Raw genomic sequence first — 17,242 nt, forward strand, 5'->3', positions numbered from 1 at the left:
ACTAGCACAAGAATTTGGTTGTAATATCTCACTTGATCTTTTGGAAACAACTGCTTTGAAAATGTGTTAGGATTCTTTTATGCCATACATAAAAATATTTTAAACAGTTCACACATGGTATATTTATTTGTCACTTGTAATCAAGTTGATTTAATATGCTGCAAAAACACAGCATTGCACAACCATGTACATTCAAGGGCTGCCGCCCAGCTTTACACAGTATCATCCTTTCATTTTCTTTCAAATAAAATCATTTGAACAGGGTCAATATGAATACTGGAGCCTATCCCAACAAGCCCTGAGCAAAAGGCAGGAGCAAAACCTGGAAAGGGTGCCAGTCAATCGCTGAGTGAACACACACAACGGTCAATTCAGCATCAGCAATCCACCTAACCAGCATGCTTCTGGAAGGGAACCAGAGCACCCGGGGGAAACCCAAGCAATCTTGATGAAAACAAGCAAACTCCACGCTGGGAGGACCCGAGTCATGAACCCTGTCTCCTCACTACCATGCCACCTCTGCAATATCAATAAATATTATTTTAACTTCCACTTTCATTCAATGCACAAAGAAAAAAAAATCACAATTTCTCTTCCTCCTTGGGTTTTATCTGCCCTAGATCATCTGGTGAATTACTGCTGAGGCTGAACCAGTAGCTTTGCAGTTTAGTCAAACACGTAAACCAGTACCCAACGCTGCCATGTATCTCAGTGCAACCCTTTTCTTTTTTGTTTTAAATCCTCTAACTGTATTTAGTTGACGTCTTTAATCTACGGTTTAAGATCATAATTTATGTGATTTAACAACAAACTGCTACACCAGGAAAACGGATGACACAGGTTATTCTTGTTTACCACCTTCTCTTCCGTAACGAAAGAAGTATTTACAGCTGATTCGATCAATTCGCCTTGCTCTTTCGTTTTGTTTTAAGCGCCACTTTTTATTTAAAGTACGGCTTAAAAATAAAAACGGCGTTGAGACTTTTCTAGAACACATAAAATGGGCGGAACATAATTGACTAATCGTCAGCCGACGCAGACACAGGTGTGGAGCCTCTTCCTTGTGGGCGTGTCGGAATCGCCCCGCCCATCATTCTGTGTGAAGTGGCACTGTAGAGAACTGCGAGTCCATTCATTCAGTAGTATTTCGCCGGTGAATAGTGCATTCATAATGATGACCAACGAGAGTGACCACAGCTTGGAACAGTATGAGTACGACTTCGAACGTAGCTTCGACGAGCGAGAAGCCATCCAATGGATGCAGGAGAACTGGTGAGTCAGATACAGGAGCGAAGATGTGGAGTGCCGTCGCCCCCCTCTTTTCTGGCACGTGCTATTTTCATCTTATAACGGGTAACTTTTTTATCAGGTTGCCAAAAAAGTGTGATGGGACGATCGGGAAGTCATGTATGTGGGTCGTGCATTGGGGCATTAATATTTAATAAGAATAAACCACTTGTTCGTTCCCTTGAACTTCACCAACTTAAAAACTGTTAAATTATTCTTGTAAATAGCAAATTTAGCACACTCTTAAAACCTCAATCTGGAAATGAAGTGATACGACTTTCACAGGGATGAGAGGTAGTGTGGAGAAAAAAATAGTTCTGCTCGTTTTATTTAAGCACAAGATGGATAATGCCCTCTCTCTGTCGAGATAAGCATGTGCTGCCTAGTAAGGGCGGGTGCTGTCAACGGCAGAGCATTTTATTTCCTGGATCTGGTCACTCCTTAATCGACTATGGGTAACAGTAGAAAAAAATAATTTGATAGTCTGGCCCTCTGATTTTTGGATGGCCTTGATTTGTTCCGATCACAAAATTCTGAGTTCTTAAGTGAATTCTCGTAACATGCACAGATAGTGGACAAAATAATGAATCGTAGCAACAGCAGGCGTGCAATTCCCACAAATTCACGGACTGGGCCAGATTACAGTTCAAATCAACTTGGAGTTTAATAACGGATGCACAATATAGAGATAGGCAAACGTGTATAATATCAATATGACTCTAACCCAGCGATGAGTATGTATATGGAGAATATTTTCAATCTTCTACATCTTCTGCTTTTCCTTGTCCTCTGCTCCCCTTTTAAGTTTTAGACAACTGCAAATGACTGTACCTGTCCAGATTTCTAGTGGCTTGCCCAGCTTCAGAAGGTGATCAGTGAAACTGTTTACCTTGCAGCTTGTGAAGTCCAATGTCTTTAACAATAAGAACGCTTCTTAGATACATTATGTAGATTAAAAAAAAACAGGCAAGGACATGTATGTGCATAATAGTAATTGGAATGGTTTAATTTGGGCCATCTTCAAGTGTAAAATCCATTTTTTCTAGGAATATCTAAACTGGAATGTTAAAAATGTTTTTTTGAGATGTGTTGTTCCAGTGTACATAGGTACAAGGTTAGGTTAGTGGTGTGTCTGTCGCTCTTAACTTCAGCATCTTGTTGTGTCACTTTAAATTGATGTCTATCATGTGCATAGCTAACTTCATATTTGACTGAATTTCAGGCAGATGTAATTAGAGAAAGAACTTCCAAGCATCACTTTTGTTTTTGTACTGCTGTAACTAATGTTTGCAAAATATATTTGCTGTCACATTTTATTATTCAAGCCAGTTACTGTATCTGATATTTGTATTATTGTAAACTCAATAAAGCCTTTTGAAATTATGGCACTGTATTAAAAAGATGCATTTTACAGTAAAGACAGCATTTAACCTCATGAGTATTCATTCACTTGCTTGTGATTTTGGTGGGAGCCCGTGAGATGTGAGCAGTAGTTCTGATATAGGAGAAATGCCACTTAAGTATCATCGGCCCCTTGAGATTGTATGGTGTGCAGCGTACAAAAACAATTTGATAAGGGCAGAAATATTAAGTATAGCTGTAGAAATAATTTGTGCCATTAATTACTTATGCCATAGTGGCAGTTTTCATAAAGAGGACAGTAAAACCTGTAAAGACATTATCTCCTGTTTTTTGGTCTTGTAAAAAGGGGGTAATGTCTTGGTTTAACCCATTGGGAGTGATTAAATTCTAATTCTAGGGTGGTGTGGGTCTGTGTGTTTTCTTATCTGATCAGACATTTTCTCACTTTTCAGAACCTAAATGACCATTTTATGATTTTGGATGAAAGAATGTTGCATCTGTCTGCTTTTTATCAAGAGTCATTCTGTTAAATTTTGTGGATTGCAGATAGGAATGCTGCCTCCAGTCCCATGGTTCCTCCTGTAGTTCTGCCGTTTCTGTTTAGTAGAATAGGGGTTTGAGGAAAGTAATCACAAATCTTAAAATAAAAAAGATGAATGGGAAGAAAAAACTAGTTACTCATCACATGCTTGTTTCTCATTCTTAAATCTGATTACTCCCAAGCAGGGACACAGGCACAGAATGTACCCCAGCTTCAAAGGGTGGAAGGCATGAAAATGCCCTGAAAGGGGTAATAGTCCATTGGGGAGCCGCCACACCCACTCGGCCACCCACACTGAGGCCAATCTTAATTCACCAGTGAACCTAACCTGCATGTCTTTGGGGATTGTGGAAGAAAAACAGAACCCAGAGATAAAACCTATGCAGACAATGAGAGAATATGCCACTCCAGAAGGGCAGTATCTGGGTGGGGTACAAATCAAGATGTTAGATCAGTAAAGCAACAGAGCTAATGACTGTGCTACTGTCCCAACCTGCAGGCTTGTTGATGTATGTATTACCCCCTTCTAGTATATCGGCTACCTGTAAAAACTACTGGACATAGCTTTACAACATCACCCACTTGTTCTGACAAAATGCGCTCCTAAAATGTAAATTATAACATCCCAGAATAGTTCAACAGTCCTTTGTTTCTAAGTGGCTGGTAGGTACCTGAGACAGGACATGTGCCTTCTTGTCAAGTTAAAGAGCCATTGTGCAGTTCTTTCTACAATTGTTTTTTATCTTTCTAAATCTTAACATCTGCCTATTTGCCTCTATTGTTAGCAGACATGCCATCTGCTCTTCAGAAGAGGTCATCCACCTGAAGCCAAGAATGTTTGGTCCCAGCTAATCCTTGAATGGAAGAATGTATAGAAAAAGCAGGGGTGGCTGCTGTAAGAGGTGTTAGGGGCACTTACCCAGTGGTCTGTGTGTGGATTCCAATGCCCCAGTTTAGTGACATAGACACTGTACTGTAAATATGGCGCCGTCCTTCAGATGAGATATAAAACAGGTCCTGCTATGCTGTGGTCATAAATATCCCTGAATATCTTTTGAAAAAAGTAGGGTTTATCCCCAATGTTCTGACTAAATTGTCCATCATGGCCTCATCCATCCTGGTCCCCAAACCATCCCCTGTCTGTAATAGGCTATCTCTTTCACCCATGCACTATGTAATAACTAATGTGAGGTGAGTGTACTGGTGCTATAACTGCTGCTGTCACATAATCCAGGTGGATGCCACACATAGAGTGGAACCACTTCAACCACCACCAATCAATATAAAGAGCTTTAACACTAGAATTACCAAATCTTATGAAAAAACTCGTAAATCCGGCCCACCTTAAATCCGCTCACACGTCTCCATTCAGCGTCTTTTGTCTTGTTAATGTGTCAATAACCCCAAGCAGCCTGATATAAACCCCACTCCTGCCCCACCACTGCAAAAAACTCTCCCAAATGAAGCCTTGTTTATCAGGGAGTACGGTACATAAAGCTGTATATGCTAAAAAATATATTGTTATTTGGAGCACATGCATTTCATGTGTGGTCTGTGTCTACAAAGATCTATGTAAGTGTAAGCATGACAGAAATGTTGAACACATACCTAAAACACAAACCTTTTCCTTGTTTTAGTACAAACGACAAAATTTTGACATGAAGTGTAAAATGTGTGAAGACTAAAGTCCAAATATTAAATCAGCACTTTCACAAAAGGTACAAGTATAATAGAACAAGTACGCTTTTATTCAAGACTATAACCGGAGAAAAAGAAATCGCGTTAGTGTATGTCCTTGTAGCGACTGCTTTGGTAGTACAGGGGTTAGAGCTGCTGACTCCTATTCAAAAGCTTGCCGGTTCAAGTCTTCACGCGTCACAGAAAAAACATTTTGAGTAGTGAGCTGCTCTTATTGTTACTATTATACAAAAAAAACATACATTTGATTTGAGTCTGTAACAGCCAGTGTAAATGTATGGTACTTGTAAAGGTTAGCATTTTTTTATTCAGTTTTATTCTCTCAGTCGTGTTCACACTCGCCCCGATCTGACACGCTGTTTTCAAATAAAGATGAGCTATAACAGTGGTGAACTCTCTTGCAGGGAGGGCACCACTGTTATAGCTCGTCTTTATTTGAAAACAGCGTTTCAGATCGGGGCGAGCGTGAACACGACTGAGAGAATAAAAATGAATAAAAAAAATTCAGCAACTCTAAACGCTGTACTGCTAAAGCAGTCGCTACAAGGACATACACTAATGCGATTTCTATTTCTCCGGTTATAGTCTTGAATAAAAGCGCACTTGTTCTGTTATATTTGTACCTTTTGTGAAAGTGCTTATTTGATATTTGGATTTCAGTCTTCACACATTATACACTTCATGTCAAAATTTTGTCATTAGTACTAAAACATGAAAAATGTTTGTCTTTTAGATATGTGTTCGACATTTCTGTCATGCAGCAGATCTTTGTAGACACGGAACACACATGAAATTTGCGCGCTCCAAATAACAATATTTTTTGATATATGTATATTTTTTTTTTTTTTAGCTTATACAGCTCTAAGTACCTGACTCCCTGATAAACAAGGCATGAGCTGGGAGAGGTTTTTGCAGTTTCTGCGGTGGTAGGAGGATGGGATAGCAGGCTGCTTGCTCCTTGGGCTTATCGACACATTTACAAGACAAAAGACGCTGAATGAAGACGTGTGAGCGGATTTAAGGTGGGCCAGATTTACAAGTTTTTTCGTAAGCTTTGGTCATTCTAGTGTTAAGGTGGGCCGGAATTACAAGTTTTTTCATAAGTTTTCGTAATTCTAGTGTTAAGTAGTGAGAGAAGCACTATATAGCTTCTATTTGAAGTTAAAATCTGTCCTCAATGAGACTGAGTAGTGATTTTTTTTTTTTTTTTTCGGGTTTCTATTCTGCCTTGCCTACACTCTGATTCCTGCTACGCTGAACTCTATGAAGTGGGTTTGAAATAAATGGATGGGTGGGTGGATGAAGGAATGAAAAATAAAGAGTCCTTCATATTTTTTTGTACAGGTGCTGTCTCTTCTGCATTTTGTCTGTTTTCTGAGTGTCTTGAACTACATTTATTAAATTGTTTTTATTATTATTTCTGTTTAATGTCATGATGAGGTTTGTAGGCTTATTTCAGTCCCCAGTGTTAAAGTGTTTCCCATTTTGTTAATCCTGTTATATACTTCGATATCTTGTATTGCCTTTTATTGCCTTGTGTTATGATTTGAAAAGCATTTTGTAATGCTACTGTCAGTGAAAAGATTATGTACATCACGTAAAATAATTGTTTTACTTGTGTGCCATATTTTCTTGGATAAAAGTTTTCACAGTTTCATTCAATCTTTATTTTTATAATGACCCATTCAAACACAGTAGAACCTGGCTTATAATATCACCATTTGGCTAGTCCTTATTGGTCTGTGCTTAGAAATTGTGAATTTCTATAGGTAAGTTTGTTTGTGGAATTGCACTTACTATAAAAGATTAGGATTCTTTGGTATGTGTTACCTGTGTCCTTTTTTTTTTTTAAAACAACTAATTTACCAATGTGTTATATATAAGAATCGGGTGGAGAACTTTGTTTCTTGGTTCAGAAAGAATTGTCTGCATCTTAACTTCAGCAAAACCAAGGCACTGCTGCATCAAAGAGCTTCTACAGCTGGTCACTATTCAGAGAGTGGATTTAGAGGATGTGCACAACTACAAGTTCTTGGGGGCCCACATCAATGACAGGTTGGAATGGTTTTGGAACACAGAGGAACTGTATAAGAAAAGGCAGAGCAGGCTCTTTTTCCTTAGGAGACTGTATTCCTTTAATGTGGGAAGTGTTATCCATCACATCTTCTACAACTCTGGAATGGTTAGTGTGTGATGTGTTGGGCCTGTAACATCACTTCAAGAGAGGCCAAACAAATCAACAAGCTAATTGAAAGGTCAAGCTTCGTTATGGAATGCACTGTGGACCCCCTGGAGATAATTAAAACAAAACTGAGTGCTATTATAAGCCATGCTGTACATCATTCTCTGACACATTAACACAGAGGACTTTCAGCCAATAAATTTGTAAGCATAAGTGTGTCATTTAACACTACTGGAGCTCCTTTATACCAACAGCAATATGCCTGTGACTGTGCCTCTTCTTTTTTAGTCATTCTGCTGTGTGTTCAGACCATAGTGTGTGTGTTTTTATGTATCTTATCTCTTTATGTATTTAAAGAGCTTCTATAAAAAGCTAAATTTCCCCCTGGGGACAAATAAAGTTCTATCTATTTGTCTGTCTATATTTTTAATTGGAGCTCTCTTGCAGGTGACCAGGATTAGTTGTTTTAGTAGTGCATCCATACCTTTTTGTACAAGAACATCGGTCTTAGACTGAATAGCTTTCCCTCATTTCTATCAAAACGGTTAGCCAAGTCTTACCAGTATCTTATTCATCCATCCATCCATCCATTTTCCAACCCGCTGAATCCAAACACAGGGTCACGGGGGTCTGCTGGAGCCAATCCCAGCCAACACTGGGCACAAGGCAATATACAGTATATTAAAGGTTGTCAGAATTCTCCGATACAAGAAAGGTTCTAGAGTGGCATGATGCAGGATACAGGCAGCTTTTTTTTTCTAATGTGACTATAGTACCTGGGTTTGTTTGACTAATGAAAATGATGTAGTCACAATGAGTCAGATGTTCACTTTGAATTGCATACTTCAGTTGGCTGTAAATCTGCCCCTGTTGGCACACAGTGTTTGCCTCTTATCTTCTAGACAGTAAAGGTTAAAGTGAGTGAACTGTTGACTCTATGATGTGAATGCCAAGTTTTATCGGTGTGTAGCCAACACAATAACTGTGCTGTTGTTTTATTGTTCTGTATATTTGGTAGTGAGATGAAAGGTAAAGGGACAACGGTGGAATTTATTTGATTGCCTTTTCACTGTGTTAGTTTTGATCATTCCTGAGTTTTGTGTCTTTGAACCACACTTTTAGTGGATTTTTGTGCCTTTTCATCTCGCCTCATGAGACTGGAGGAAAGACCAATGCAATGTCGTTATCTTGAACCAGAGCACTATGATCCGAATTTGAAAACGAAAACTATGCATAAACCTCAAAGAAATCATGATTAAAAGGGAGAAAATGCAGGTTACAATAAATAGAAAAATAAGTCCTAAGGTGTATGTAGGTTTGTACCTGTGTAAACTAAATTGGTTAAATGCACACAGAAGATGTCTGTCCAAAAATTTACATTACTCATTTTTTCTTGTATTCCAGTAAACATTTTTCTCCAACTCGACTTTGAAATCTAGTAAGTCCTTGCAGAGAATAATTAAATATTATATAACCTAGTCATGGGGTTTAAGGCTATCACATAATAGTGCTCTATAATTGCCTTTATCAAGCCTTGAAAGATCTAGGGCTCTTCTATTGTGTAAGCAGCACCAAGCCAACAATTCCTTAATTGGCTCATCTCTGCCATATTCTCAGCTGAGGGACTAGAGGTTACAGAATGCCCTTCAATAGTTAAAAATCTCTTACAAAGATGGGAAAAAGTTCATGAAGCACCAGAGCTGGATGTGTTCGTTCCCTTTTTTTGTTAGCTCTAAAGCCTTCACCTTATATGAGACATGAATATGCATTTGAGTCTTATTATCATTGACTGTACTGGATAGTATTCGTAGAACTGTGTATGTGTGATCAGTGGTGTACTTTATATAATGTCCTCTATAGTAAACACCATCATTATCTTTTATTTAACATTGCATAGCAATTCACAAGGATACTAACAGTTCACAGATGTACAACATTGGTGGTTTTACCGTAATGTCCCGCTTCACAAAAGTTTTATTGAAGAGCATAAAATCTGAAGGCGGCACAGTGGCGCAGTGGGTAGCGCTGCTGCCTCGCAGTTGGGAGACCTGGGTTCACTTCCCGGGTCCTCCCTGCGTGGAGTTTGCAAGTTCTCCCCGTGTCTGCGTGGGTTTCCTCCGGGCGCTCCGGTTTCCTCCCACAGTCCAAAGACATGCTGGTTAGGTGGATTGGCGATTCTAAATTGGCCCTAGTGTGTGTGGGTGTGTTTGTGTGTGTCCTGCGGTGGGTTGGCACCCTGCCCGGGATTGGTTCCTGCCTTGTGCCCTGTGTTGGCTGGGATCGGCTCCAGCAGACCCCCGTGACCCTGTGTTCGGATTCAGCGGGTTGGAAAATGGATGGATGGATGGATAAAATCTGAAAATATTTTGTTGACCAAGGGAATACACTGGTCACAGAGGTAGTGTTTGGCCCTCAACCGGCTCACCTCTTTAAATATTTGCACAATCCTTAAACAGAGACAGGCTCACGATGGCACATCCAATAAAGCAAAACAAAAAGACAGGTGAACTATAAATTAAACTTCTTCAGTCTTTTCTCGGGTTCGTCAATTTCAGGTAGAAGCTCCATGTCATCCGTTTGCTCTGTCCTGAGTGAGACATGCCATGCCATGAGAGTCTCATTTTTATAGCAGAGGAACAGCAAATTTTCCCTCAGTTGCCGGTTCCTCAGGGCTGTGGGGGAAAAGGGAGATGCTAAAGATCAGTGACCAGTGCAAGACACATGACAGCCCGCATGGAGTTTGCTAAAAGACACCTGAAGGACTCTGAAATGGTGAGAAATAAGATTCTCTGGTCTGATGAGACCAAGATAGAACTTTTTGGCCTTAATTCTAAGCGGTATGTGTGGAGACAACCAGGCACTGCTCATCACTTGTCCAATACAGTCCCCACAGTGAAGCATGGCGGTGGCAGCATCATGCTGTGAGGGTGTTTTTCAGGGGGTCTGAATACTTTCCGTACCCACTGTACATCACCTACTGGCTTATTTAACTTTTCTTTTGACCTGAAAATGAAGAATATTGACAACTTTAGATTGGATGTAAATTAGATTGTCTGAAGTCATTTATGGATATGGACAGAATGGTGAACTTGAGCAACCCTTCTTTGCCAGCTTGGGGAGCTTTGTATTTAAGACTTGAAGGTATGATTTCTGCACAGTATTTATTTATATGTGTGTCTTTTTTTTTTTTTAAAGGAGCAAATCCTTTCTTTTTTCTGCTGTCTATGCTGCTGTGATTTTTGGAGGTCAACATTTCATGAAAGAGAGGCAGAAAATGGAGTTACGCCGACCCCTTGTGATATGGTCTCTAAGCCTGGCAGTCTTCAGGTAAGTTGCTTAGGATTCATTTTCTTGTGATTGGTGTTAGACAATACCACTAGGAACATCTTTGGATCCTTTTTATTTGACCAGCTGATAGCATGTATTATGCCCAGCATGTGTATCTACAACCCATTATTCCACTTTTAGAAGCATTAAGGTTGTTGAGTAGATCTGTCACACTGGGTCTGCTTGACTGTTATGGCCTTCAGGCCATCCCTTACACCTCTTGTATTTGAAGCCTGAATTTGTTTTGTGATGCCGTGGTAACAGTACAGTACAGAAGGGTGCTTTGCCAAGGTTGCCACAACGAACAATATTTATATGGCAACTTGTCTGAAAGGCTTTGTTGCCACATTTTGCATAAGAAGAGTAGAATATATTCTCTCTCTCTCATTTTTCATTTAAGCCCTGTGGCTTTATAGCCTGTGAAACACTGGATAATCTGCTGCCACTCCTTAATTAATAGCTCTGGATATACAGGAATAGAGGTGTGTATGTGTGTTTTTGCCCTGTGATATGCTAAAGCCCTGTCTGGGGTTTGTTCATACCTTGCACCCTATGCTAGCTGGGATAGGCTCCAGTGCTCCCTGTGACCTTGGTCTGGATTTAACAGGTTGGAAAAGGACATGATGTGTGCAATCAACAATTGTGTTTAATATTTGTAATTGATTTAGACCAGTTTGCATTTATCTGTTTTCACTTTGACATTAAACAGTCATTTTGTGTTGGTTAGAATCAAAAATGCCAAATTAAGTCCATTATGATTCAGTATCGCAAAATAATAAAATGTGAAAAGTTATTAGAGAGTGAATACTTTTTATTGGCATTGTATATCTGCCAATGACATATAGAACCATAGAGTACTCTTTACTACTGTACTTTGGACTGTGCAGGGATAATCACACCATTCCCATCTGACAGCATTTTAAATTTTATGCTGAATAAATAAAACCTCTTGTTCAGTATTGTAATGTAAATTACTCTGTTAATCCACTTCACAATAATTCTTACCTTCAAAGGTTGTTCTGTTATACTAAGTGATAACCTAATCCACCTAAAATTATGATCAATGAAAGCTATTTCACTGTTCCTTTATTTTCAATTACTAAAACTGTTATTGAACCTTTTTCTGCCTCTCTACAGCATAGTGGGTGCCTTACGATCTGGAAAATACATGCTGCACATATTGAACAAAAGTGGCTTCAAGCAATCGGTTTGTGACCAGAGCTTCTATAATGGGCCTATCAGCAAGTTCTGGGCATACGCATTTGTGCTGAGCAAAGCCCCGGAATTAGGTGAGAATCTGGGAGTGAACTGGCATTGCCAAAATGCTAGGAACTAAATCTGTGTAAGGTTGTGCTCCTCTGGGTGCTTTTGTGTGTCCTGTTTCATACAGTGCAGTTGTGCACAGCTAGAATGGCACTATATGAATTGAATTGAATATCAACTAAGTAGTGTTGTCAAAAATATATTTTATAGATAAATATTGATTCTGAAATGTAAAACTATACAATATTAATTTTCCATAGTATCAGTTCTATTTGTCAAGCACTCTTTCTGGTTACCTTCTTGTTTGACAGCAAGTTCTGACCCACAGAATACCGGACCTACATGTAGGGTAGGGGAATTGATGACACTTAACTGGCCCTATTATGTGTCTGGTGTGTTTGCTCTGCAATGGACTGGCACCCTCTCCAGGGTTTGTTCCTGCCTTGTGCCCTATGCTGGCTGTGTTAGGCTCCATCACCTCCCCACAATCCTTTTTAGGTCTAAGCGGGTTAGAAAATGACTGACAATACTCGTTTTCCATAGTATCGATTCTATTCTTGTCAAGCGCTCTTTCCTGCTAGCTTGTTGTTTGACATCAAGTTCAGACCCACAGACTGGCAGACCACATGAAGCAGCAACCACAGCTCCTCTCACTCATTAGCAGGAAAAGCTGCAGCTTTCAAACACAAGTGGCTCAAGGAATTCAGTATCCCTGTTGATTTTACACAGGTACATTAAGGAGGTTTGTTTCTTAACTCCTTGTGCTTTCATACCTTTGCCGATCATTTCTTCTCTTGGTTTAAAGCATGTTCCGGCAGTAATGTCCATACACACAGCGGCTACCTTAACAGTTTGCTTCTGGAGTCTGCACTCTTAGTTTTGAGGTGTTATTGTCATTTTAATGGGGTACTCGTTCTTTGTAATTGGACAGTAAACTTGGATGTTGAAAAAGGACACTTTTCAGATCTTAAACCAGATTGGTATGTATACTGTATTCTACTGCATTAGTAATAATTTATATTCAGTAATGAGATCTTAACAACAACAACTTGTGTAAATGCAGTGTGATGTAAACATAGTAAAAAAATACAGTATAATAATACAGTGGAACCTTGGTTCACGACCATAATTCGTTCCAAAACTCTGGTCGTAAACCAATTTGGTCGTGAACCGAAGCAATTTCCCCCCATAGGATTGTATGTAAATACAATTAATCCGTTCCAGACCATACGAACTGTATTTTTTTTTTTTTTTAAGTTTTTAAGCACAAATATAGTTAAGTAAATCATAGAATGCACAGCGTAATAGTAAACTAAATGTAAAAACATTGAATAACACCAAGAAAACCTTGAACAACAGAAAACTAACATTGCAAGAGTTTGCGCTATACTGTAGCCTTATGACCCGATCGCTGTGAACACTCTTTTTAAATGAGTCATAAGCACAGGGGAAAAAAGGAACATTTGAACAAATCTGAACTTTATTTAAAAACCAACCATAAGCCACCAAGAAATTAACATTGCAGGATTTCACGCTAATAGCCTTTACAACCCGATCGCTGTAAACACTCTTTTTAAATGAGTTTTAAGCACAGTGGAAAAAAGGAACATTTGAAAAATCTGTAATTTAATAAACCACCAAGAAAAGTAACATTGTAACAAATCACGCTATGAATCACTCGCTGTAAACACTTTTTTTTTTTAATGAGTTTTAAGCACAGGGAAAAAAATGGACATTTGAATAAAGAGAAAAGTAACATTACAACAATTCACGCTACGAACTGAAAAATGAACATTTGAAAAATCCGTAATGCAAAAACTAACCATAAACCGCCAAGAAAACTAACCTTGCATGAGTCGAGTTCTGGCATGAAGTGAGGAGGAACTGGGTGGAGAACAATCCGGTCTCGTCGCAGTTGAAGACTTGGTGCGGGATGTAGCCTTCGTCCTCCACTGGTATTTTTTAAAAACTGCGAAACTTTTCAAACCATCCTCTACTGGCTTTAAATTCCTCACTTTCGCCACTCGTAGAAGGATAGTTTTGCAGCAAATTGACATGAATCTTCCTGGCTTTCTCGCATAACATTGCCTTGCTTACGCTATCCCCTGCAAGTTGCTTCTCGTTCAGCCACACTAGCAACAATTTTTCCACCTCTTCCAGCTCTTGAGGCCTCTGCCTGGTTAGTAACTCCTTTTGCAACATCAGCTGCTTTAATAGATTCTTTCTGCTTTAGAATAGTCAAAATCTACGTTTTTGACTTCTTGTACTCGGCGGCAATATCAGTAACACGAACGCTACGCTGATACTTTTCAATAATTTCTTTCTTTACTTCGATTTCAATTTTCTGCAAAACTTTCTTCTCACCACTCTTCACTTGCTTAGAAGCCATGGTTATCTGCAAAAGCACACGAAATACTGTAGAGCACAAAGAGTTCACTGGTAAAGCACGCACGTCTGACTGAGAACAATGAACAGGGAGAGGTTGAACACGTGTTTAAATACAGTAAGCGGCATGTACGAACCGGAAGGGAAATGAAATAGAGCACAAAGAGTTCACAGCAAAAGCACGCACGTCTGACCGAGAACAATGCAACACGTGCGGAAATCATTGGCGCGCACAAACCGATAGGGAAACTGGCTTGTTCATATACCGAGTGTGTGGTTGTGAACCGAGGCAAAAGTTTGGCGAACTTTTTGGTCGTAAACCGATTTGTACATGTACCGAGACGTTCGTGAACCGAGGTTCCACTGTAATGCCAAGAATTTGATTCTTTACACCCAAGAACTCTATGCAAAGACATTTAAAAGACAAACCATTAAAACAGAAATTCATTCTCAAACGTTTACTTGGGTGTTTTCCATTCAGGTGTCAAGCAGAAGTTTGAAAGTTCTTGCTTGGGTTGAGGAAGGAGTTGCTATGAACAAGTCTGGAAAGCGCTGCTTCAGTCTAGAGTAATTTAACTGGAGATTGCACTCCTTCTCCATTTTATTGACTCGTAAATGTGTGTCAGTGTCAGAGGCTTTTCAACAAGTGCACTAGCTCGATAACAAAATTGTTTTCCTTCCTGTAAAGTTTTTAAACTGTTGTTGACGTTTATAAAAGGCAGCCCCGCTGTTCTTTTTTGCATTTTATTGACTTTTGAATATATGACAGTTGTATCAGCTTTTGAACAAGTGTACTCCCTTAGCAGGAGTCTACTGTTTTATTTTTAATTTTGATTTTTAATTTTACTTGTGTTTCTTCACCTTGGCCTCACTGCATCGCATATCGGTGATATTGAATACTTTGCAAAGTACTGAGGTTGTGAATTTCAGTATCGTGACGACCTGCAACTGAGTGTATGTGTTGTATGAACCTTGTTTGTTCCAGTTTGAGTGACGTCTCCTAACTTGTTTCTTAATCGTCTTTTGCAGGTGACACTGTGTTCATTGTGTTGCGAAAGCAGAGGCTAATTTTCCTGCACTGGTATCATCACATTACGGTGCTGCTGTACTCCTGGTATTCCTACAAAGACAGGGTGGCTGGGGGTGGCTGGTTCATGACCATGAATTTCATAGTGCATGCAGTGATGTACAGCTACTATGCAGCTCGTGCAGCAGGAGTACGCGTGCCGAGGTCCTGTGCCATGGTTGTTACTTCCATGCAGATTTCGCAAATGGTCATGGGTATAACAGTCAGTGGAATGGTCTTTCGCTGGATGGGAGACGGAAATTGCCACTCATATCCGGACAATGTGTTTTTGGCATGTTTAATGTACATCAGTTACTTGATACTCTTTGCATCCTTTTTCTACCAGACCTACCTCAAGGACAGAAGCAAAGTGAAGAAATCCTGAGCAGTGCAGGTAGAATCAGCAGTTAGGGTGGGGAGGTCAAATTGCGAAGGCTCCAGTGGGAATGAATGAGTGTGTATATATTTAAGTATGTGTCTGCCTATATGTGGCTTAATGTGACAGACTACTGAGAAAAAGTTGAACGGGCAGGGATTCCGGATCCCCTTGTGTGGTTGAACTCTTGCTTGCTTATGCGTACATGTTTGATTTAAAGGCCTCTTTGTTAAAGCTCAAGTTCATATTTTCTTTTGAACATGATCCTTGTCTAGGAAAGGAGAGCAGTGATGCTTACGCTACCTTTCCAGATCCTAGTCTTTTAGGAGATTACTGTTCTAGAGAGTCAGACTGAATTAATACTGTTTCTTCCTTTTTTTTTTGGTATCCAATTTTGGCAGCTTTCCTCTGTTGACTTGGCTTTAAAATCTGCTTTCCAATTAAGGAAACACCTAATGATCAAAATTGGCCTTACTGTAATTGGTTACCTCAGGTTTACTATTTAACATCAGTAATTTTTCAACTGCTTTGCTGCCAATTAATTATGTGCGACATACTTAAGTCAAAACTAAGCAAATGGAGAAGGAGCTAAATGGAGTAGTAAATGGCGGGATAGAATATGCATGTCTCCAGTACTCTGTGATTACTCAACTGTCTTTCACATGCCTTGCAGCCAAACAGCTGTTCAAAGTATATCATGTAAGCACTTCACAAAAAAAAAACCTGCAACTTTAGCATTTCTAGAAGAGATCAGAGTAAGCATTGGCAATGCTTACATTGGAGCATAAAAAACTGGCCAGGGTTTTACATTTTTAAAATTCCATTTACTGTATGTCCCTCTCTTAAATGCAAAATGTTACTTTTTTTTTGTTAAATACAGGTACTGTAAACTATAATTTGCCTTATTCAAGGGAAATCTTTAAACGTTGAGTTAGGAGTTTCAAAATATCAATGATAAAAATCATACATATCAAATGTTTTGTAGAATAAAATGAGGTAGCAGGAGGCTAGTTGGAAATAAAAATATTCTGTTTTCCGACACTCTCATATTGTAACATGTTTGTCATCAAATCAGGATCTAAACATGAGAAATCTTTGCAAGAAAAAAAAAATGAAATAAAATTCCAAAATATTGAGGCTTGATAGGTAGCATACTCCTGTAGAGTCTGTGCAGCTATAAGTTGAACGCACATTTATCACTTCCCGGTGCCCATATCTGACTGTGCTTTTACATTTGGAAGCAACATTGGTATTTCTTCTGAGTTTGCCACTTGTTCCTGGTGAAGACTTCAGCTCCCTGTGACACTTGACATGGTAAAGCATGGTACTGCAGATAGAGAAAGTGGAGGAGGATAGCGAATGTGTGTGTGCACTTTAGTTTTCCTTCTGTACAAGTTTACATAAAGATTAGGATCCGCTTACAGCCTGCAGGGAAAACATTTTAGGTCAGTAAACCAATTACTGCATTTTTTAAAGAATGTTGTATAGTGTACTGCGGTGGGTTGGCACCCTGCCCAGGATTGTTTCCTGCCTTGTGCCCTGTGTTGGCTGGGATTGGCTCCAGCAGACCCCCGTGACCCTGTGTTCGGATTCAGCGGGTTGGAAATGGATGGATGGATGGATGTATAGTGTACATACAGTACATATTTGTGCATTCATAATGTATGGCTTTTTAGTAAATATCATAAGAAAGAGGTATTTATTTGGACGTTAACAGGATGGGGTGCTGCTGATGTCAACACTGAGCTAGATGGC

General features: G+C 39.4%; 1 protein-coding gene across 1 annotated transcript; it reads left to right on the plus strand.

Annotated features, from left to right (window-relative positions):
- The first annotated feature begins 1,083 nt into the window (after positions 1 to 1,083).
- LOC114646829 (elongation of very long chain fatty acids protein 6-like) lies at positions 1,084 to 16,194 on the plus strand. Its single transcript, XM_028795189.2, has 4 exons — positions 1,084 to 1,272; positions 10,266 to 10,397; positions 11,535 to 11,686; positions 15,075 to 16,194. The coding sequence occupies exons 1-4, from the start codon at positions 1,172 to 1,174 to the stop codon at positions 15,494 to 15,496; spliced, it is 807 nt and encodes a 268-aa protein (XP_028651022.1). The 5' UTR covers positions 1,084 to 1,171; the 3' UTR covers positions 15,497 to 16,194.
- Positions 16,195 to 17,242: the final 1,048 nt, after the last annotated feature.

This window comes from Erpetoichthys calabaricus, chromosome 2, assembly GCF_900747795.2.
Source record: "Erpetoichthys calabaricus chromosome 2, fErpCal1.3, whole genome shotgun sequence".
NCBI classification, from domain to species: Eukaryota; Metazoa; Chordata; class Cladistia; order Polypteriformes; family Polypteridae; genus Erpetoichthys; species Erpetoichthys calabaricus.